Source organism: Ambystoma mexicanum, chromosome 12 (assembly GCF_040938575.1).
Source record: "Ambystoma mexicanum isolate Mex_15411 chromosome 12, UKY_AmexF1_1, whole genome shotgun sequence".
Classification (NCBI taxonomy): domain Eukaryota; kingdom Metazoa; phylum Chordata; class Amphibia; order Caudata; family Ambystomatidae; genus Ambystoma; species Ambystoma mexicanum.
The window spans coordinates 583,849,191-583,873,088 of NC_090936.1; the positions used below are offsets into that span (position 1 = coordinate 583,849,191).

Genomic DNA, 23,898 nt, shown 5'->3' on the forward strand with positions numbered 1-23,898 from the left:
CGATTTGTCTCTGTCTGGGTTTCGCTTCTGCCTTTTATTCTTGATTTGTTAACTATGAAACTCTCCTCATGCGGCCTCCAGTAACCTTTGGTTGATTCTGCCTTGTGCATAGTGGAAATATACTTATATAATGTGCTTATTTTGAGGTATATATGTATAGGTGGCGCTTGCCGCAATCTATCTTACTACTAAGCGTAGCAAACCTCACGATTTTCTTAGCTTTCTTGCGGTTCCAAGCATATGTACATGCGTAAACTAACTGAATATCTTTGCCGTGCTCATGGCATAAGCTTCTTACATTTGACATCGTCTTTTTCACTTTAGGTTCGCGATGTCCCTTATCCATGGTGTTTCGTCTCTTTTTGTCATTCGCAGGTCATCATATCTTCTATATGAGTCCGTCCGGGTTCTTGTGACATCACCATTCGTCTTCCATTAGGACCTTTTTGGCTTCTTCAGGGACTGTACTCAGACGATCTTCATTCTGTTTTATTTGTTGATATGGTTTTCTCATTGGATACCTTCCTGTCCAGGTTTTCTTAGGTGTAGGTACCTCAATGGGTGCGGTTCTTTTAATTGGTACTGGACAGAGCCCCAATGCAGCTCTCTGCTGGTTTATTTGCTCCTCGTAGGTCACATACTTCGGCGTAAACGTCCCTGGTACTTCAAAATGGATGACTGGAGTGCAGGCTGTACTTGGGACCTCCGCTACACCTTAAACCGGCCTCCTGGTCCCATCTCTTTCTTTGAGGAAGATATCACTTCCCTACTCACTACCAACACTAAACCCTGCACTCAGATTATACTTCTTGGTGATTTCAACCTTGGCCTTAATGACATTAATGCTTTTACCTTCGCAAACACTATCACCGAACTGGGCCTAACCCACCGTATCAATAGGCCAACTCATAATAAAGGAAGAATATTAGATTGGTCTGCTGAACTCAATTGTGATACCAAAATTACCGCTAATGAACAATGTGCTTGGACTGACCATCACCTGATCACATTCCAACTACCAGTTAGGTCACCTTCTATCCCTAACCTTATGGCTCCCCCTACACTGACTAGAAATAAGAGAAATATCACTGCAGATAGTCTACTGCCACTACTCCAACCAATCATAAATCCTACATTCACTAACCTAGACCCAACAGCCTTAGTTGACCTATACAATAATACGATTAACTTAGCAATTGATAAGGTAGCACCTTTAAAAATGCGCGAAGAAAAACCTTGTGCACACCTTAATTCTTGGTTTACGCCTAATCTTAAAGTCTTACGTAACGGGAAAATAAGTGCAGAAACCCTGGAAGACTAGCCCCACAGATGCCAATAAAGACAATTTTGACACCATACCTAAACAATATAAGAATGAGATTGCCCAAACGAAAAAAGCAACCTTCAATAACAGGATTAACAAAGCTAACTCTAACACTAGAGAGCTCTTCATCATCCTAAAAGAATTAGAGTCACTGTTAGCCCCAGCAGAAACGTGCACCAAGGACAAGACCTGATGTACTAATATTCAATCTGCGCTAGCCAACAAAATATCACTGCTCCAAGAGAAAATTGAAAAAAAAATGTAATCTATCCAAGGATATACCCTCTCCTAAACTACACTCAAATCGGTTGAAACCTTGCAACCATTTCAAATTCACCTCGGAGTCCATACAAGAAGTAGTCAAAATAATATCCTCCTTAAAACCTTCTAGATGCCAAGGAGATTCTTGCCCGAGACCCATAATAAAAGAAGCCACCAGGGAACTAGCACCAGATCTATGCGGGTATTCTCACCATCAGCTTCGGCAGACCCCTCTCCCATTCTCTGCAGCGTCCTTCAAGGCTCTTGTGTATCGCCCACATTGTACAATGTATTCACCAAACCCCTTTCCGATGTGCTTGACTATCTGGGTGTATCTTACACTAACTACGCGGATGACACCCAGATACTCATTCCCATTACTGGTGACTACACAGCCGATACCAAAGCCTTGAATGATGTCTATCTGGTCATCCAGGCCTGGATGGCTCAGCATGAACTGTGCCTCAACGACGATAAGACGGAGCTCGTACTGCTAGGATCTACTTATCGTCTTAACAAACTTAACCAAGCCTATGAGTCCTTCACCATTGACGCCAACGTCATCAAGGTCTCCAAAGACACCAAAACATTAGGTGTCTATCTGGACTCCAACCTCTCCCTGAACAGACAAACAAATGCTGTCAGGTCGGCCTCTGCCTACACATGTAAACTTATCACAGCCTGCAGACCATTTCTGAACACTCACAACTGCATTACATTGGCTAGAACACTCATCATGTCCAAAATAGATTACTGCAGTGCCCTCTACCTAGGGACTAGCCAGTCTAACCTCAATAAACTTCAAACTATTCAAACATAAGGGCAGCTCTCAACATAACTAGACGGTCCCATATCTCCACATTTAGATCTGACCTACGCTGGCTCCCGGTAAAACTTAGAATTGCCTTGAAAACGCTAGCCTTGACCCACAAATGCCTGAACAACAATGCCCCACCTTACCTTTCATCGCGCCTTGAACTTCACTCCTCTTCCCGTCCCACCAGATCAGCCCAAATTCACACCCTAACAGTACCGAGATTCAAACTCCAAAAAGCGGGCGGCGCAAGCTTCCCTGTCCTAGCTTCCAAATTGTGGAATACTCTGCCAACCCACATAAGAACTGAACCTTCGTTCCTAATGTTCAAGAACAATGCCAAAGCTTGGCTGTTCACCCAGAAAGCATAAGGTTACCCTTACTAGCCTGTTCCTTACCTGTCTACCTGCAATATATCTTATCTGTGCATATATGCCACAATGTATTCACTCATAAATTGTATCTTGTATTTATTGATAACACGTAAATTTGGATCTTTTGTTCATATTTTGTTGTAACCTGTATTCAAGAGTATGCGCCTGGTTGCCCATGGGCCTGGTGCGCTTTACAAATAAACTAAACTTCAAACTTCATCACCACCCTCATTAACGCCTCATTCAACTCATGTAATGTCCCTGCAAACCTGAAAGACGCATGGGTCCTCCTGCTCCTAAAAAAAAAAAACCTAGATCCTAACATACCCACTAATGACAGACCAATTACAACTGTCCCCTTCCTTCTAAAAATCTTCATTGAGCGGCCTATCTCCAGATTCAGTCTGACCTAGAAACAAATAATCTCCTTGGTCTACGTCAATCCGGCTTTAGACCTAAACATGGAACTGAATCCGCATTACTAGATCTGAAGAACCAAATGGACAGCCTAAAGGATAATAGAAAACTGGCTCTCCTCCTCCTCTTAGATCTTTCGGCGGCATTCGACTTAGTTAACCACAAGGTCTTATGCAACCACCTCACATCAGCAGCATGCTACTCGGAGGAGGCCACTGCCTGGATTCAATCATTTCTGTAAACCGTACCATAAGAGTCTTTTCACCTAACGCCGCGGCAGAACCCACTCCCATCACATGTGGAGTCCCACAAGGGTCATGTGTCTGGCCGACACTGTATAATATATTCACCAAGCCTCTATTCGATGCTCTCGATAATCTGGGTGTCACCTACACTAACTATGCAGATGACACTCAGATTCTCATCCCCATCACTGGAAACCATGAACATGACTCCACCTTACTCAATAAAATATATCTGACAATACAGGCATGGATGGCTACCCAAGGCCTATGTCAGAACGACGAGAAGACTGAGCTACTCCTCGTTGGATCTACAGCAAAATTAAACAACCTGAGCCACCAGTTTAACTCCTTTAATATCGACGGCAACAACATCGAGGAGAACCATCTCTGGTTCCGGAAGCACCTCAAGACCTTCCTCTTTTCTTCTGCCTTCGCTCCCCCTCTCCCCTGATGATCTGTTCTCTCTTGGCACCGTGCACCTGGCCACCCTCTGTCCTTTGGGCCCAGGTACCTGCTCATCCTGCCACCCTCCCGCACTGCCTCCGGGCCACCCCTTGCACTGGGGTCTGTATCTGTCCCCATTCAGCCCCCCCTCTTTTTCTTCCTGGACTTATCAGACCTACCCTGTCTGCTGCCTTAAACCTAGCACTTGCAAATTGCTGGCTGCACTACCACTGTTTGTTGCCTTTATTATTTATTTATTTATTATTTTCATTTAGTTTATTACAAACTTTAGAAAAAGAGAAGAAAAAAGAAAAAAGCAAATGTACTTATCGAAAGCGAACTATCGCCTATCGCTACAACACTGTAAATTGTAAGAAGTGCTACATTTAACACACTATTTAGATACTTATAACTTTTATTATCACATTAGCTTTTAACGACATAGCTAAGGTCACAGTTAAGTTACTTATTTCATAAGAATTATTCGTTACTGAACTTCAGACAGTCTGATCTCAAGATGTTTCAAGAATAACGTAAGTGCGATCGCCAGTTTCTTATTTGTACTGCAATGCATTCTTGACCACCATTCGTCAACAGTGTAAGTCGTCCCCATACTCAGTTCTTGGGCCAAATATGTGGTTCTTTGTGTTTTAAGATCATAGCAAAACCAGATGTTTTAAGGTTTCTTCTTTGCCGCAGAACCGGCATTTAGAGTCACTTGCTAACAAGCCCCTTCTATAATTTTGAATTTCTCTGGTCTCATAGAGGTTTAGCCTGAATTTCAGGTATTGTCTCCTCAGGAACTTGCACAGGAACACTTCCATATATTGGGGTATCTCATTAAATCTTTTTGCTTCAGGTGGGGAATCTCCCATGCATTTGTGAGATCTTCTCTTCTCGTAAGTCTCGATCCAGTCTAATTCGAGCACTTTCCTTTTAACCAGATTTGGGTTGGCTAATAACGTCTCTTCGTCGCTTCTATGTGGTGCAGCATTTCTCTGCATTTTTGTCTCCATATTTGAAGTGGTAATTGATTACCCTTAGGACCATGTTCTGTTAATATGTCGAATTGAGGTATTGACTTTCTTATTTATTTATTGTTATTTATCTGTTTCTCCTCTGCTTCGCACTTTCCACTTCTCCACCCTTCCATGCACTTTTCCCTTCCCCCTCTCCCATGCACTTGCGCATTCTCAATGTCATTGGGCCTAGTAAGATCTCTGTTTTGTTCTCCCCTGTTCCCCTCCCTTGCCTTGTCGCGCTCTGAAGCACTTGTGTACGAGCGCGATACAAATAAAATATCAATCATTCAATCAACATCAAAGTGTCCAAGGAGGTGAAAACCTTAGGTTGTTACCTTGACTCAGCTCCAAATCTAAAAAGACAGATGAATGCCACTGCATCTACCACTGCCTACACATGCAAATCAATCAATGCTTGCAAAGCCTTCATCTCAACGGGCAGTTGTACCATATCAGCCAGAGCGCTAATTTTATCAAAACTACGCTATTGTAATGCCTTATATTTAGGCTTGAGTAAATACAATATAAATAAGTTACAAACTCTGCAGAAAAATGCACTAAGAAGCGTATTCAACATCCCGAGAGCGCAGCATATATCTGATATCAGACGCAGCGCTAACTGGCTCGCAGTCAAAGACAGGATCAAACTCAAAACTTTAACACTCACGTATGAATGTCTGACTAATTCTGCCCCAAAATATCTTGCTGACAATTTTGCCAAAAAAACTTCATCACGCCCCACTGGAACTGCACATTCACACTACCTGAATGTACCTAGGTTCAACTTGCAAAAAACAGGCTGAAGTACTTTCCCTGTAATAGCCTCTAAATTATGGAATTCACTACCTGTTGACCTAAGAGCAGAACCGTCATATTTTAGTTTTAGGAAGAACACTAAATCCTGGTTTTCATCCTCTGATGTATAATGAATGTCCTGATCTGACTCCTATGTAGATACATGTTCGCAATATCTGTATAAAACTGTAACTTATTGTAAATACTGCCCTGTGTTTTCTCATTTTTGCTCTTTATGTAACTTATGCAACCATGTAATACGCCCAGATACCTACGGGTTCGGTGCGCTTGAAAAATAAATAAACAAACAAACAAACATAGATTACCGAATGCCCCCGGCCAGAGCGACAGACACCAAGCATTGGAGGCACTCTTAGAGTGGAAAGATCCAGACAGTGGAAAAACCCAGCTCATGCTCTCGTGCTCTTGTTCCCAGCACCCCTTATCAGCGCACCTGCACGTCTCTGCCTCTCCTCCTGACTCGTCCTTGAACGAGCAATGCAAAACTATCCTACGCAGTGAGCTCATCTACTTCACACTAAAATATCGTAAACGCTGCAGAAATCCTGTTTGCCTTCTAACCGTGCTTGCAAAAGACATTGGGCCTCATTATAAGTTTGCCGGTCTGGTAACAACGGTACTGGTAAGCTTGCCAGTACCATTGTTTACCAGACCAGCAAACTACAAGTTCTGCTCGCGGGTGCCATCCCGCCCGCCAGGACTGGCCTGCCGGGCAGACCAGCACCCGCGAGCAGAGCATGTCAGATTCAACGGCACCATTTCGAATGGTGCCGGTGCATCCAACCTCCCCATTCCCATTGAGCCCAATGTGGCTCAAATGGGAATGGGGAGCATTTTATTCCGACACCTACGAATGGGCAATTACCGAGTCCGGCAGGGCCGTAATGACCCGGTAATTGCCCATTCGCGGGTGCCAGAGTATTTTGCAAGTTTGGAGGAAGCCTGCCGGTTTTACCAGCAAGGCTACCGCCAAACTTGTAATGAGGCACATAGACTTTCATTGGAGTCTGGAAGTGAATATCCAAAATGGCTGCGCATCAGCACCATGTTTTAGCTCATTTTCGCTCACTCACTACAATACTCATGCGATGGCAACACTGCTTCCCCAAGAAATACTGGTATAATAGTTGGTATAATAGTCACAGTTAAACATGTTAGATGAAATGTCGGGCACAAGGAAAAGCACTCAAACAAACAAGCTCAAAGTCAGCCACCCGCAGTTGCTCCCTGTTTCCACATGCTGAGTTCCAATTGGTTTTACTTTCTGAGTTCTGCTTTCAGCTTTCAACATGGACTCCACAGAACACTTGGAACCAGCACTTCGCCTGTGTTGGACCAATTATATGAAGGCCATTGGGCATTCAAAGTGTGTCAAGCCGAACCTCGAATAAGATCACAGAAGTCCCTTCTGACACAATCATGGAATATAAAAAAACAGGGGCTTAATCCAGCCTCTTCAAGCATGCAGCAATACACCACGAAATGCAGTTGTGCCAGCAAAGCTACAAAGGAGACAAGTTGAGTCTCACCACTCGCTGCTCGCACCACAGCAAATTCAGATACAATTTCAGTATGCAGAGCTAGCCTCACTGACACATAGCAAGCCGCTAGCCGCCTCAGCCACTTATCGCTGCAGCTCTCCGCGTCTGCTGCGAACCATGCGACACAATCACCAAAAGGCAGGAACCTCCAAGAGAAAGTTAGAGCAAAGGACCTCTCAGTATCAAGCCACACTCTTAACCACAATACCCTCGAGAAAATTGCTAATTTGCTTTTAAAGAAACCTTTACTTGAGCCACACGGTCCCCTCCAATTTTCATCCTATTTCTCTCCTCCCCTTTCCTATGAATCTCCTCTAATCTTTGGTCTGTCCTTTACTCACTACTTTTCTTGGGAAATCTTCCTTTTTCCACTCTTCTCAGTCTGGTTTCCATTTAGGGCGTGGGACCGAGAGTGTCTTGGTCTTAGTCATGCACAACCTGGTGTGGATCCTTGACGGGGGTGGCGTCAGTGCTCTGATTTTGCTGGACCTTTTTGCCGCCTTTTACACCATTGTTCATGGAGTCCTGCTAGGCTGTCTGCCCGAGGCTAGCCTCTCGGGTACCGTCCTGGCCTGGTTGTCCTCTTTGCCCTTTGACCGTCGCCAAATTCTCTTCCTGCTTCTCTATGGCTACGACTCTCCCATGTGGTGTCCCTTTCCTCCCCTGAGTCAGCAGACAGATTCTTTGCCGGTCTGGAGGCCGTGGGGGAATGAATGCATAACAACTGGCTCAAGTTGAATGTTGACAAGACCGAGGTGTTGGTGGTGGGCCCCCGCTCGGCTTCTTCCCTTTGGACAACTGATTTTTGGCCTACCTATTTGGGTCCTTTTCCCCTGCGAGCGGGAGTTGCAGTGACTGGCCGCCAGCCGGCGAAGCAGAAGGGAAGTAGCGAGGCCGCTGGGGAGGAACGCTGAGGCCCGGTGAGTGCAGGGAAACGGCACTCGAAGCCGGGGCGCTCCTGGGGGCTACCCATAGGTAACAAAGTGCTGTATGAATCAAATTGAATATGGAACTGAATGAAAGCTTGAAGAAAAGTTAAATTATGCATATTGAATGCTGAACTGAATGAAAACTTTGCAAGCAAAGCTTATTAGTTTAGTTTACAACATTTATATAGCACAGCCGTGAACCCACAGGCATAAGGGCGCGGGACAGAACATAAACTGATACGAGGAAGAAAGCCAGTGAAGAAGAGGGGGCTAGACCACCAATCAGAGAAACAGCAAGGTTTTCAATTTCTTCTTGAAATTAGCTGATGAAAGTTAAAAGGGAGAGTGCCCACTTGAAAGTAATGTATGAAATAAGAGCGCACGTATGAAAGAGCATGACAGAAAGGTGGGGAATAGAGAAAACCTCCACAGAGTGAACTATATGAATAGGTACAGTGGAGCAAGGCCTAAGACTGACATGAGATGTGTGGCACGTTATGGCAAAGCCAAGAGTCTAACCAGTAGAAGCCAGCAGAATGTGAACCGGCACATAAAGCCAAGAGGCTGGCAAGGAGAAGCTAAGTGAATGTGAATCAGTGCACAGGGGCAAATACAGAAGAACCTGTGTGGGCTGAAGAGCCTAAGGTTCCTAGTTGCGCGACCTGTGAGGGGTGGATAACTGCGCCTAGACCAGGAAGCCCTAAAATTGCAAAAGCCAGAGACATTGTGAAACAAACCAAGAAGGAGCACTGTAAGTGAACTGTTGATGCAATCCAGAAGGAGGGACAGGTTGACTTGGAGTTGTGGTGAACATTGAGAGACTGAAACAAGTATAAGTTGGTACGATGAAGTCTTGGGGAAGGGGACCTTGAGACTTGATGAACTACAAATGTTGTCTTGAGGACGGCGCCCCAAGACCCTTTTCTTTTTAACTGTGTTACCTTGTACTTGGGGAAAGGAACCCCCGGGATTGTGTGGAACTTTGTTTTGATCACCATTTATTTGATTATTGACATCCCTACAAATTGTTTAGCTTTAGTTGTAAGGACAAGGATAGGTTTTGGACACAGAGAGACTTGTAAGTTGAATTTTTTGACCCAGACTTTCCTTAGTTTCGTTCAGGTAGGGAAATCCCACATTAGTATTTGACAAGTTCGGCCTTTAACCATCCTGACATTTGATTTAATAAACCATATGATTTTGAACTTTGAATCTGTTGTCTGTTGCTTGCTCCATGATGTCTTCACACACATCAATTCACTATCATTTGCATTGGCTCCCTGTGGAAGCAATAATAAAATTCAAGGTGGCCACCTGTGTGGCCTAAGCATTTGGCCACTCAAATTGACTTTTACAAATCTTCGAGAACACCCCGCTCCTCCTTCTTAATGTTTTCCACCACCTATCAAAGGTAGATCTCATTGTGATGCTGTGAGCTGGTTTTCTGGATTTGCTGATCTCCTGAAGCCACTATGTCAGCCAGGTGGCAACAGCTACTGATTAATGGCCCCCAGTTGGAGGAACCCTCAGAAGGAATACCCCTGCTTAGGAGAGGCGGAGGACCACTGCTGGAGAAACTGTACATTGCTGAATCCTCCTCAGGATTTAAGAACTTTGGGCTGGTGGGTGCATTCTGGATGAGAAACCACGGTGAGCTGGGAGAAATATGAGTGGGCTGCGAAACGTTCCAAGCTGGAGAGAGCAAGAAAGAGCAAACAGACAGGTGGCAAGGAAAGAAAAGAAAAGGGAAAATGGCAAGTAGGAAAGAACACAGATGCAAAGAAGTTGCAACGGGTTCAGGAGTTCTTGGAACATATACGCATTGGGACACAATGCAGTTTATCTGTGGACCGCTTAAGACGCATTGTTTGTTTGCTCTGAGATCAATAACTCGTAAGTAATAGGTGGCCATGTTAGGCTGGGAGATGAGTTACTGAATCTGCCAGGTTGGAAGGGGCTACAAATAATGCTGTTCATAGTTTCCTAGTTGAAGGAACAGTGCTGCACACTGGAATCTTGGGGTTCTGTAGCCCTTACTCTGGGAACGGTCTCCTTCTTCTGAGTCTCCACCAGTGCACAAAGCACCAAATTCCAGAATTGTGGTAAATCCTGATACCTCCAGCAGATTTGATATTAAATGTGCTGGTAGAAAAAGCTTCTCAATTCAGGCTGTCACAGTTGAAACCCTTTGCCTGAATCAGTAAGACCCACACCTAACCTGTTGAGTTTTAAGAAACAATTGAAGACCTTCTGCTTCCAACTGAATTTCTGCTCTTAGCTAGGTCTCCGAAGACGGTTTCTTCAGATTCCTTTGTGTGCTTGTATGTCTTAGGGTTTAGTGCTATAGAAGAAGATTTTAACATAACAGTCCCAGTTCTCCCTCGCTGGGCTCCTCCTCATCCACAACGTCACACCCTCCTTAGCCTTTTCTCCTCTTCTTCTGGCTTCACCTTCCTCCTCCTCTCCATGAATCGCCTCTTGCTCAGCTCTGCCTCCTCCCTGAACCTCTTATCTTTCTCTCTCCTTATGCTTCAACTCTGCCTCCTAGTACTCATCCTCCTGATTCTTAACTTTGCCTTCTTCCTTAACCTCTACTACTACCTCCTGATGTTTCACCTTCCCTTCCTGACATACCTCCTCCAGTTCCTGAACTTTCTCTTTTTCCTTCATTTCTCCCCCTACCACCTCCTGATGTTTCAACTTCTCCCCAAAGAAATTCCAGCCTCCTTCCTCCGATTCCTCACACCGCTTTCCAATAACTCTCCCCCTTTATGTCCTTGATGTAAACATTCTCTCCAACATCTTCTCCAGCTCCTCACCCTTCTTTGTCCTCCATGCTCTATTATTACAACCTCCTCTTCCTTCCAGTTGCTGTATTCCTTATTTCACCACTCTGCAACTGTCTCCAAATATTTTCTGTTCACTACTCTAACAACCTACACATTAGCAGTGTTGTACGATATTTGTATGCTATTTTGGCCCCTCTCCTGGGCTGGCTTCCAAAATAACAGGCTCTACATGTTGTTGGAGGGGGTGGCGTTCTTGTGATTGGTCCAATCAACTTCCTTCCTGTCTCTGCTTAGGGGTGGAGCATACTGAGACAGAGGCTATAAGCGGTGGGATGGCCATCTTGAACTTTACTGGTGTGCCTGGCTTCCCCATATCTGCCTGTTGTCAGTAGCTTCCCTTTGCAGGTAAACAAAGTAAGTTCTACTTTTAAATAATGTTTTCTAAGGTCCCCTTACTATAAACGAATTGCCTGGGGTCTGTATGGGTCAGAACTATTATTTTCATGCCATTCTGGTTGTTTTGGCATTTTCACAGATCCACAGACCTGGCAGTGGGTCTGCAGAGCCGGTGGCATTCAAAATGTGGCCTTTTTGGTTTGCGGATCTAGTACCAGGCTCGTAGACCCTGAAGACTTCAAAATTAGTGGTATAAGCCACCTGAGCAGAATCCTCGGGGCATGTAGTGTTGGGTGTAATCTTTTGACTTCTCCAAGGGGTCATCATCATGCTGGGGAATTATGGGTGATGCAGTGCTCCTCTGACTGGCCCCTATTAGGTCACGGGACAACAGAGCGCTACCCCGGGGAATCCCCCAGATGCATCCTCTGCACCACCATCATGGCACATAGGGGGAGGTCTCTGGCCCCCTCCCATGACTCGATGGAGGTTCCATTGGTACTTGAGTTTGGGCAAGCCTTATGCTGCCACAAAGCCCAGGGTTATGTGAGCTCCTGACGTTTCGCACACTACAGTCCCTACTCATTGAAGAGTGGGGAAAACACTCTCTGAAGTAGCCTTCCTCCTGATCAGCCTCAGGAGCCGCATACACTGTCATGGAGTATCAGACTGGGTAGAGTCTCATGCCTGACTGCTCATATAATATAGTGGGGTGGGGCCTCACACCTTCGAAGACACTCTCGCCCGTAGTCATCCAGTTTAAAAAAAAGGCTTGGACAAAATCTCACAATCTTTGAAACTTTTGCTTTTTTGACCTTATAAGGAAGATTCTCCATTCTCACATAGGAGGGCCTAGTACACCGTGTTTTGGCGCGGCCTGTTTAAGAGCAGCGATTTTGGTGCAGGTCCCTTTTCAGAACAACATGTTGGCTGCAGCCAGCAGGGCGCAGGGACCTGCGGGCTGACATATTGTGTGTCCCGCACGTTATGTTTGCAGGACCCAGCAACCAGTGGCGCAACGCCATTGAGCTGACCGGGCTTCAGCCCCCACTCTCGCACACAGAAATGTTGGGCTATGTTGACCCGACCTGGCTGACCTACAGAGTCGTGGCCGGACAGAACAGGGCATAGATGTTAAACGACGCCTGGGCTTCGCCGTTAACAAAGGCCCTGCAATTACTAAAGTAAAGCATTTCACTGTTACCACTTGTGTCCATATACATACATTTTAGTCAATTGAAATCGTGATGTGGGGTTAGTACTTGCATGCCAGGGGAGAGATTAGAAGGGTAGAGAGGGGACAGGAGACTGCTCATTCTCACAGCAGTCCTTAAATGGGTACTTTCAGACTTAAAGGAGAGAGTTAACTGCTTGTAACATTGAAGCTGCACTAGAATAGTCTCATTAGAATGCGTAAAGAAGTTAGATCCCCTCACACAAATAAGTAACCTATCTATTAGCTGGCGAGGACCGCCGGTTGTCAGAGCCACGGCTATGGGGTTTGTAAGCAAATGTGCAGTGCCCAATAATGGGAAGCCCACATAGAGGTGACTAGTCTCAACTCCCTTTTATAGTGAAACTGGGCACACCCCTTCACGAAACGTCACCTTCTCCCAAGGCCCCTCTCCTAGCCCCGCTTCAACATGAGGCTAACTGCACAACATAACACCTCCCCCCCTTGTTAAACTGAAACAAGTACCTTTAACCCATTTCTTAAATAAGTCACAGGTTGGAATTTGTCCCGAAACAGGCTGTCCTTTCCTTGGTAGGACCAGGCTTCGTCCTGGTGGACTGGGCTACGGGTCTTTCCACTCTCCATCGGACACCTCACCATCCCCGTGGTATGGGTCTTCCAAGTCCTCAGCTGACCTCTCAGTTAGGGAGACATCGCCATCTTCGTTCTTGAACTTGCATTCTCAGAAGTGGGGGATGTTGCGCGTGATTGTTCTTCCCTTCTTGTCTGCCACCATGACAATGGTGCCCTTCCTCTGCTTGACTGTAAGGACCTCCGGGCAAACTTGGGGTCCTGCTTCCTACACTGAGACTATCACAGCACCACCTTGTCTCCTATAGTGAGAGCGCTTTCTCTTGCACCCTTCCCGGAATCTGCTGCCACTTTAATTTTCCTTTTTCCTGTGTATCCTTTTTCCACAACCTGTGGTCCGAGAGCATTGGCCTTCCCAGCTGGGGACCTTGCGGAATGCAAGTCCTCAGCCGCCTGCCAAACATGAGGTTCACTGGGCACTCGCCTGTGGTGCTATGAGGTGTGTGGCAGTAATTATCTCAGTAACTGAAAGAGGTTCTGCTCAAATGGTTTCCTTGACAGATGGGTGACCTGCAGGGCCCTCTTGAGGTTCCCCATGAATCGCTCAACCATGCTGTTGGCCTGGGACCAGAGGGGCATGATCTTTCAATGGTAAAACCCCATGTACACTGCGAAGTTCGCAAAGTCCAAGCTCATATATGGTGGGCCATTGTCCGACTTGATGGTTTTGGGGATGCCGTAGGCTGTGATTATGCAATCCAGTGGCGGCATGACCGCCGTTGCGGCCATGGAAGAGATAAGCTGTACCCTGGAGAATCTCGAGTATTCATCCATTATTACCAGTCCTAGGAACCATCTCGGATCAGACTGAAAAAGTAAATCGCTAGTTCTTCCCAGATGCCCTCCAGCAATGGGGATATCTGCAGCGGATTCCGTTCTTCTTCCATTCATCATCCATGAGAGCCTTGGCACCAATCTACACCCTAAAGTCCTTGGCCCAGCGTACTCACCTCAGACCCAGATTGCTGGTGTCTATAAGGTCAAAGGCAATGAGCAGTTGCCAGGGCAGCATCTCCCCTTGCGCCCTCTGGAAGGCACCTGATGGGAGTGCGGGCATTTTCAGTGGCACATCTTCTTCCGACATGTTATCTGATGTGCTGCCTTAGAGTCTTGACAGATCTTGGGGCTTCTCTCAGTGAATGGGGTCCCTTTCCTCGACCCTGCACCCACAGGGACTAGCTGCGCAGTAGCCTTCCTATGGTGTGTGCTGTCTGCCCTCTGTTCCCCTTCTTGTCCATGCTTTTGGGGTGTTCGTTGGGTGGCTCCTCCAATCTTAGCTCTCACATGCCTACCATGCTTGGTTGAAGAGCTGGCGCCACATGAGCCGATGCGCCCTCACCTGGTGAGTGCGTGCAGCTGCATCGGATGGTTGGGGCTGGGATGTTGGAGTGAGCAGGGCCTCTGTCCCTCCCCCAGGGTCCCAGGAGCTCTCCTGCTCTCACCGCCACCTCCCGGGTGTCAGGGAAAATCAAAGCCGCTCCTGCGACCCGCGTTGCTGCACATGCAGCCTTAGTAATGCACCCACCCCACGCAGGGTGTCATGGTTTCCGGATCATCGCCAATGTTGGCCGGCGAGGACCGCTGGTTGTCAGAGCCCCGTGATGGCGTTTGTAAGCGAATGCGCGGTGCGCCCTAATGGGAGGCCCACACACGAGTGACTGGTCTCAACTCCCTCTAATAGTGAAACTGGGGACTTCCCGTCCCAAAACGTCACTTCCTCCCAATGCATCCCTCCCTTGCAGCGTCAGAATGACCCATCGGCCACTCGGCCCGTGGTTGGGCCGAAATCGTTTTTATACGGGCGAGTGCCTCAGGGACGGTTTCTACACACGTCTTGGCTGGTTTGCGAGAAGAAAAAAAAGAAGCACCCGCAACGGCATGGAACTAGTCGCTACCATGCCATTGCAGGTGCTTTTTTTTCATTCCCATCCAAGAAACGGACCATAGCAACGGCCCACCCACTCTTCTTCACGTGACTTCTGACATCATGATTTTCCATAGCAATGAAGCGGTTCCAGAGCAATTTCAGTGAGCGGGAAGGCTCTGGAGTGGCTGCCGGTGCAAGTGCAACCGGACTCTGCCTGCCTTTGGCTCGAGCTGGAATTCGGGGAGGCTCTGGCTGCTAGTCTGCAAGAGCAGCAGGAATCGCAGAAAGGCTCTGGCTGCTGGTGCAGGACTCTGTGTGACTTTGTCTTGCAGCGGTAAGTTACATCCAGTCCACACAAGTTAATTATGATAAGGATTCCAGGTCGCCACTGGGCGAGTACAGCCAATTTAGGATATTTGCTTTGCTTTGGGACGCTGCGGGTGGCCTTGGGGCAATCTTGCTCACCATGATATGCGCAGGAGACCGGGTCAGGTGCACTGCCCTCTTGGAGCCACAACCTTGTGCAGAAATAGAGCCTGCTTCGTCTGTGCAAACACCCTTGCCACCTCGCCCATGGCCCTCGAGTCACTGAATCGCTTCCAGTATGCTGAGTGACCTTAATTGACGAAAGCAAACATCGAGACATTCTGTATTAAGCCGCCGTGAATAAGAAGGTCATTTGAACTGCTCATATCTCAGAGTGCCCAGACACTCTACAAATGATAATGCGAAATCCAAACATGGCTCTGTTAACCCCATCATCTCCTGATGCACATCTGTGCCTGAGGTAACACAGAAATGCACCCATTTTCAAATGCTCCAGAAAACGTGGCGAATGATGCATAGACCTCGTCCAAGAAGATGAGTTTGCAAGCACATGAAACCACGGCTGTTATCCAGAGGGGCAAGGCCCACCCCTTGCTCCCCTGGACTCAACCACTTGCATGTGGTAATCGGGTGGAGGGCGAGTGAGAAGGGGGCAGAGGTAGCGTGTACATAAGCGAACACTCTTAAAAGGATCAGACACAATCTCACAGGGAGCTTAGGACAGTATAGTAGGAAAACAAACCCCCAGAGCTGTGTCTGCATCTGAAGGCCAAATGTCCTACATTAGGTAACAATGCATTATCATGCCTATTTTTCGACCTTTCAGGGATGGATTTGGAGCTGTGCAGTTCTAAGGAGATGTGAGCGGGAGCAGTAAAAGTGGGGGTGAATTAGGCCCGGCCCCAGTATCAGGATTTTGAACTGTGATCCCCAGATTGCACAAAGATCTGAGGCCTGTGCAATACCCCTTACCCCCTCTTTCGCTTCCCATATCTGGAATTACAACTTTAGAGTAGAATAACCTTCCATTTCGGACTATGTATTTTGCTTTTAGCAAGTTGCAGTAATAGCATGTTTTTTCTGCCATTGTCTCTGCTATGATCATCACAAGACATTCCATCTCGGTGTCCTCGGTCACTTGACAAAATCCTTGTGCCTAAAAGCTTGTGTACAGCGTAGAAATATTTGACCATAGCACATCAAGTGGGCATTGACTTCATTGTGCCACGATACTTTTTTGTAATGTGTCTATTTTTCCCAACTCCCTGGCATGCTGTTCAGGATGTCTGTTTGCACGTATGAGGTAACGAGTGCTGAGAGTATTCAATGTCCTGTGAGTGCACTGTTTTCCCTATTTTGCCAACCTCTGAAGCCTGAAAAGTAGATGCACGCAGGCTTGACATGCGGCCAAATTTGCACCAGACGTGCAGATGAACTTAATTGGTCTGCTGTTAAATCTCAGTTACCAGTTTAATGGTATACACACTACAGAATAATTGCTCATTTTACAATAGTCCATATGATAGCTCAGTGGGTTGAGCGCTCGCTGCTGCGATGTGTGTGGGATCTGCAGGTTGCAGGTCAGAATCCCAGCAAAGTCATCTCAGACTTTCATACTTCTGAGGTTGATAAATGAGTACCAACACAGGTTGGGTGATATTGTATGCATATTTGTTCTATAAAAAAAAGTGCTATACAATAAGCATTGACTTGCAGCAGGCCCCAAAACCACAGTGGGGTGGTTGGTTCATGCCACTCCTGCGCCTCGGAGCGGTGGACCCTGTCACAGAACTGTATGCAAAGTTATGTTATTTTATAAGTTGTGTTGTGATGTAACAGACACATGAACCCTACATAAATAGCTTTTTCTTTAAAGTCGTGAATTGGCGCGATTCACGGATGATGGTTTGAGGGCCAATTTTTTTGAGGCGAGGGGTGGGCTTTTTTTAGGCGAGGGGTGTCCTGGCCTATTTCTTGTCCCAGTCCAACCCTGCTCCCTTGCCACGCCTCAACACAACGAGGCTGATTGCAACGCATGACACCGTCCTCCACAGTCTCCAAAGTTAGCGTCTCTCCCAACATTTGAAGGGTTGACCCCCCCCATCCACCAAAATGTAGGTTTCCTTGCGCCCCCCCTGAAAGCAACCTATGTTTCTGCATGGTGCGTGCACTGACAGCGCAGCTCCATGTACTGACCGGCTAATGTTTACTTAAATATATTGTCAACCAAAGCACTACATTTTCCCGTGCTTTGGTTGGCAATCTATTTAAGTAAAACATACATATCTAGGCGCGCAGGTCCCTGAGCCCAGCTGGCCGCAGCCAACAGGGCGCTCCTAAAAGGGACCTGCCCAAAAGCAACGCGCCTGAATGGCCGGCTTCAGGACAGTCAACCCGGTGTGCGTTCAGTGCAAGGTTTATAACTAAGCAATGCACTTTGTTAATTATGCAGAAACAAGTAATGCTGCTTCCATGGTGTTTGGCAGCACCCGGCGGATTTTTCTAGGTTATCTTTGCTCGCATCAACCACAAGTTAGCAGACAACGAAGCCAACCAACAGCAATGTGAAGGCATGCTTTTGTTTGAGCTCCATGCTGCCGCTAGATGGAGACGTGTCACCACTTTTCATTAACTTCAGCGTTCATTTTGGGGGCCCAAAATTATGCGCGTTTAAAGGCTGCATCCTTTTCATGTGGAAAACTGAAGTAGCTTCCCAGTGGCACACTGTACAAGAGCAGCAAACTTGTTAATTATCTTTGTTGATTGAAACAATTAATCTTTCCTGCTCACTATTTTATTTCCAAAACAAAGAGCAGATGTCGCTGGAGGATACCACATAATACACAACCCAGTTATGTTTCCACGCCCTATATTATGATTCTCTCATTGTCTTTAAGTCTTGAGACTACAGATGTAAAAGCGAGAGCAGATTGTTTTAAGCTCACATTACATTGCCTGCTGGGGCTTGAAGTCTTTCATTTTGGATGAGGACAATAAAGTGATAGTCAGACTCTTTTTGCTCAACATGTTTCTAGAATTATTTATATGCTGTTATGTTGGTGTATTATGCAATGTGTGTGCACTTTTCAAGTCATCTCCGTAAACCAAAGTATTATTTTAGCTGTTGTAATCCAAATATTATTATATATTTGTACCAACCAGTGCTATGTGGTCAAGTGCCTACACTGCAGTCATGGCTCAAATACCTTTTCACCACTTAACCAGAGAGAGTGTGTGATCCTGGGCAAATCTTTAAATCTCACTATGCCTTATCTGTAGAAAGAAGTGCTTCAGTTTACAGTGTACACTGTACGATGAAAGATCAACAGAACAAACAAGACAAAATATGGTTCATCTTTATTTGCACACAGCAGTTTGGGGGGGGCAAAGTGGGTGGGGCACCGATAAGGCCCAGGGTGCTCAGCTTAATCTCCAAATTAAATAACTGTTCTTAAAAAGCCTTAGGGGGTCATCACAAGTTGGGTGTAGCGGTAAAAATGTGTCAGTTACGCTATTACTGCCGCATTACCGCTCCGCCCAGCTATGAGTTGGGAGGAAAGGTCGAGATTTACCTCCAGTTTTCCACTGGAGATAAATCTGGCCACTTTCCGCCCATTTTCGGTGCTATTAACCTCGCAGTAACAGTGCCAAAAATGCCCCACTGAGTCCAATGGATCCAATATGAATAGGGACTTAGTGCCCCACCGCAACCCGGGATAGTTGAGGCAACGCTATTTGCATTGGACAGTATCCCGGTGGATTTACTGCCGGGATATATACCCACTTGTGATGAGGCCATTAGTCTGGATCGACTCAAATGTTTTGTTCTGTTGTGCTAATAGGCTTTTATGCAGTGCCAAATCACCACTGTAGTAGTTTGCTGGAAGACTCTGTCCAAAGATTACACTCCCATGACAGAATTCCCTTATCTTGCACAGACTCAGGGATATAGTCCCCAGCTTCTTGTCTCTATACACAGTCTCAAGGAAATGGCGCCCAGCGCGCTTCTTGGCTTGTCCTACCAGCAAGTATTTCCTCCCACTTTGTTTTGGGGTGTTACATTAAGCACTCTCCTACTGGCAAGGCGTTCTTCCCACCTGCTTAGTGTGTTACCTTTACCAGTCTCCTACTGATGCGCCTGTCCCCTCCGCGTTACTAAAGTTATTACCATGGCACATTTTGAATGGCAAGTATTTTTCCCCCTATTGTAGGGTCATTGCCTGGCTGCGTTCTTATATAACCCACCAGCCTACGGTCACTTTCCTCCGCTGAAACTTCCAGCCAAAGCAGACTCGTGGTTGTCTCTCGTGGCCTCTCTTTGGCCTGCCAGGGTCTGAGAAACAGGGCTGCAGCATCTGGTTCTCCTTTGGCTTTGGTCTCAGCCACTGTCTAGGCTATGGTGCTCAGTACAATTGTAATGTTCCTTCCTATTTGTGTCCTGGCCTTTTACGTGGCTGAAAGATAAGTAGAACTGGTAGTCGTACTCTTTCTGTGTCTCTCTTTCGCACTCCCTCTCTTTCTCCTGCATGCTCTCTCGTCTGTGTTCTGGTCTCTACAAGAGTAGTCTGACTGAGACAATCTTTGCATCAAAAATTAGCCTTATATAGCCCTGCTAAGGGCTCTGGTTAATCATTACATGTTCTAATTGGTGCTCCGTTAGTCTTGAGTTATTCGTACTCGGGGTTGGTTTAACTGACTACAAGGCGTGTCCTTTCAGGTGTCCGGCTTTCTCCCGTTGGTTCCAGATGCGGATCATTCTCTGCCTTCCCTGAGCAATGAGATTCCTTCCATTGCTGTCTGCTCCACGGCAGCCAAGGCTAAGGGTGTAAGAACCCGGGCGCCATCTTGGAATCAGGAGGAAATGGGTTTGCATCTCATCTGGCAGTGGCTCTCCCTTGTGAGGCGCTACTATCCCTGCCTGGAAAGTCTCTGCTGGCTGTTTGTAAGTGCGACATGCAGGGCAGGTGCAGGTGGCGCTCGCTATCCGTCTCCCCAGAGAGTGCGAGGGAGGGACTGGGTTGGAGCTAGCACTAGGTAACGTGAGGCGGGCTTGGGGGGATCATGCTGGGTCAGGGACTGGGGGGCACTGAGGGCGTATGCGGCTGACTTGGCATACTGCTACCCTTTAACTCTGGCTGCCATCACATGTATGCTGGAGGAGATTTAAAGGCAGTCCTGCCTTCCTCCTTTCTCACCCCCACATATAGGAACAGAGAGCGCCTCACAGATAGACTGGCTTCCAGAAGGCATGATGGTTTTAGAGGTGTAGATGGTCTCTGTGGGATCCCCAATATACCACCTCTAGGAATTGCTTCTTTCGGCTTGCGGGCAACTCCAGCCCACAGAGTTTTACTCTTCCCCTCAGGCTGGTCATACCGCGTGACAATCACAGCTGTTCCAAAAACTCTTAATAATAGTGGCCATGTATAAAGTGCTAGCCACAGAGTTATTTGTCTCTTGGCATACTCCATCAACTTCTTCGTTTGGCACTTCTAATGTTGATTGGTGCCCTCAAGTATGGAAGACTGTGATGTCACTGCCTTTAATGTCATTTTCTGTGATGAAACTTCCAAAGATGTCAATGCATATGCAAATTAGGGGACTATATGTCTTTTGCTGCACATGGTCTCAGAAATAATAGAGCCAGTCCTGGAGAATAATGTAAATCGGTCAGTGTCCTGTACGCAAAAGAGCCCTAGAATATTGTTATTTGTTTTGCTGTCAATTCAGGGTGAAAAACCGGAAAAGGCTATTCACCCTCGCAAAAGAAATCCGTTGCTCAAACAAAACAGATTCCTGTAAACTGAAATGTGTGATTGTTGTTTCCGTTCTTGGTTCTAAACAGAAGGGCCAGTAAAAGTATTGAGTCAAGAGTTGGGTGGGGTGCAGAGGAGGGTTGTTGGGAAAAGTGGAAGAAGGAGGCGAGGGTCAAAGGGAGGGATAATACTCGAGGAGATGACCAGACTAATTTCCATTTGTGTTTGACATTTTAGCACGATCATATCACTGTGATTGTGACTCCACTTTTACAAACAGTGTCTTTTAATTTAAAATCACAGTTTTATGGTACTTTGGTCCATTAAAAAAATAACCAAGACTACAACTCCCAGAATGCAATCTGTTGCTAAGTGAAAGGCCAAGACTGGAGAAAAGAAGTGTCATTGTAGCATGGAGTCTTGTGGCAACTGCATGCAGTTTAGTGGGATCCAGAAAGAAATACTTTACACAAGTTGGTGCGGAAACTTATATTGTGTACCCCTTGTTTTTTTTTGCTGCTCTTCAAATTTTATGCAAAAGGTAAAGTGGTAGGATATGGTTTAGGGCTAGGCTGGAAGACTATAAGGGATGAACAGCCGTTAATGTTTGGTGATGTACGTGCCGGGCGCAATCTCCGTCATTTGTGCGATATACCTGGAAAAACATCTACATTTACAGCTGAAACCAAGTATAAATGCCAAAATGTTAGGGGTGTGGATAGAGAAAATGTTTCATTTGGTCCAACCTATGCACCATTCAAATAAAACTTTGTTTTTCCAAATATGTTATGTTAATCTTGGTAAGATTTCCAATTGCTACTGTTAGTTTTCAGCGTTTTTTCATTAAGTTAAAATGGAATTTAAAGTCTTCAGTGGCTGAAGAGCAGATATATATATAATATATTTATTTATATTTTTTTTATTTTAATTGATGTAATTGGGTTAAAAACTATTTTTACAAGATTCCTAATTGGTTGTTTATAATGCGCATCGAACCTGTGTTGCTCTGCATCATTTTGCTGCCAAGAGATCGAACCTGTGTTGCTCTGCATCATTTTGCTTCCAAGACGAGCGTGCTGCCCCTGAGCTATACTCTGGAAACAATGGCTCTTTTTATCCTTTCAGCAGAGAGTGAAATGAATGGAAATTTGAAGCAGTAAGATATTCTTTGGTGACCGTCAAATCCCTTTATTTCATCATTGAACATATGCATGAGATAATGAAACCGAATACTAGTTGGCAATATGTTATCTCCTTAGCTTTGTCTACATATTACTTTTAAGTTCCCCAATTCCTACCCAGTCAATAAAAGCATGTTTTATTTCTATTTCAATGGCTTCACAATGTTAGGGCGCGAGTAGCGTGTGGTTGCAAGAGCATTCTAGTGTTTCGTCCTTGGTGCAGTGGTGTCGATAAACCGCCTTAATTCTTACCACCCGCATTCTCTTTCCTCCTTCTTTAGGGGCAGTCCATGGGACGGGAGATCAGGGCTGTGGCATATCTGGAATGTTCCGCCAAGTTCCGCGAGAATATCCTGGACATCTTCTCGGAGGCGGCCGCAGCAGCCATGCATGGCATGAAAAAGAAACGGCGCAAGCGCAGGACGAAAAGGGGCTGCGTGCTGTCGTAGCATTGACTGGCTGATCTCCAGGCCAGCGACCACCTAGAGACTTACTTCCACGCCAAAAAAAAAACACTTGCTAGACTATGAACCATTCCTATGTTTGTACGTGAACGTATAAAGGACCTAAAGCATGGATACATAAAAACGTTAAACAGGCCCAAGGAATTCGTCCGGATAGGCGACGAGCTATGCCGCCTCACCAGATCAGTGACTGTCAAGGAAAGAACTTTCGCAGGAGTAGAAAATGGAGTACGAGGGGCGCCGGAACAGCCAGATGATGGGAAAGAGGGATGCCATGAGGTTCACAGGCGCGCAACTTTGCTGGGAAGACGGTGGACTATTTTCTCAACCTTCATAAACTAAAACAAATGTGGAAAATGTTCATGTATGCATGTAGATCAGTGTAAAAAAAAAAAAAGTAATGGCGGACAATTCCCGGTGCCCCAATCCTCGACTGCTGCAAACCTATATGCTCTTCTTTGTGTACAGCTCAGTCTTTGATCCAAATCATGATTAATGTATCTGCTATTTGCTTTCTGAATTCTGTAACTGCCCTGCTCTAGGGTAATTACATGCTTTCTCCATCCTCGCATTTACCACCCTGTAACGAGTAGCCTACTTTTTTGCGTCCTCTCCCAACCTCCTGATCCCACCCTGTTACTTATAGAGGTTTATGTCCGCTTGGATATGCTCACCCTTCTTCTGTGCATGTACCCCATATATATTTAAATGCCTTCATCGTATATTATCAATCACTCCTCCTCTGTTGCTAGGAACATGGCACTTCTCTGGGCTTGAGGTCCCAAGCCTTCGGCTGTCATTAGGGACTTTCTGCCAAAGATGGTGCCAAATACATGTGGGCAGACATTGCCAAAGTGTGTCTGGTTCTTTACTGTGCAATAAAACGAAACTTAATGCTGCCCACCAAGTTGTGTTAAGTAAGAAGGCATGGCAAGCAAACAGAGAGGTCAGCTCCACAGTGGGCAGCAGCAGGTGCTATGGGGTACATGTTTCAGAACGCGCCTCTGCCCCAGCATGCTGTCCTCCAGGCCCTGGATGAAGACTAAGGGGACATCCTCTCTGTAGGGAGAGGACGGCAGATCTTTCGCGCAGCATAAAGCAACATT

The 23,898-nt window shown here is 46.2% G+C and overlaps 1 protein-coding gene across 1 annotated transcript in view; it reads left to right on the forward strand.

The window, feature by feature from the left end:
• The window catches only part of RHOD (ras homolog family member D), a 155,454-nt gene extending 131,761 nt beyond the window's left edge, over positions 1-23,693 (forward strand). Inside the window, exon 5 of the mRNA XM_069628940.1 lies at positions 22,610-23,693. Coding sequence (XP_069485041.1) covers positions 22,610-22,777 — 168 coding nt within the window. The 3' untranslated portion in view covers positions 22,778-23,693. The remainder of the gene's footprint in view (positions 1-22,609) is intronic.
• Positions 23,694-23,898: the final 205 nt, after the last annotated feature.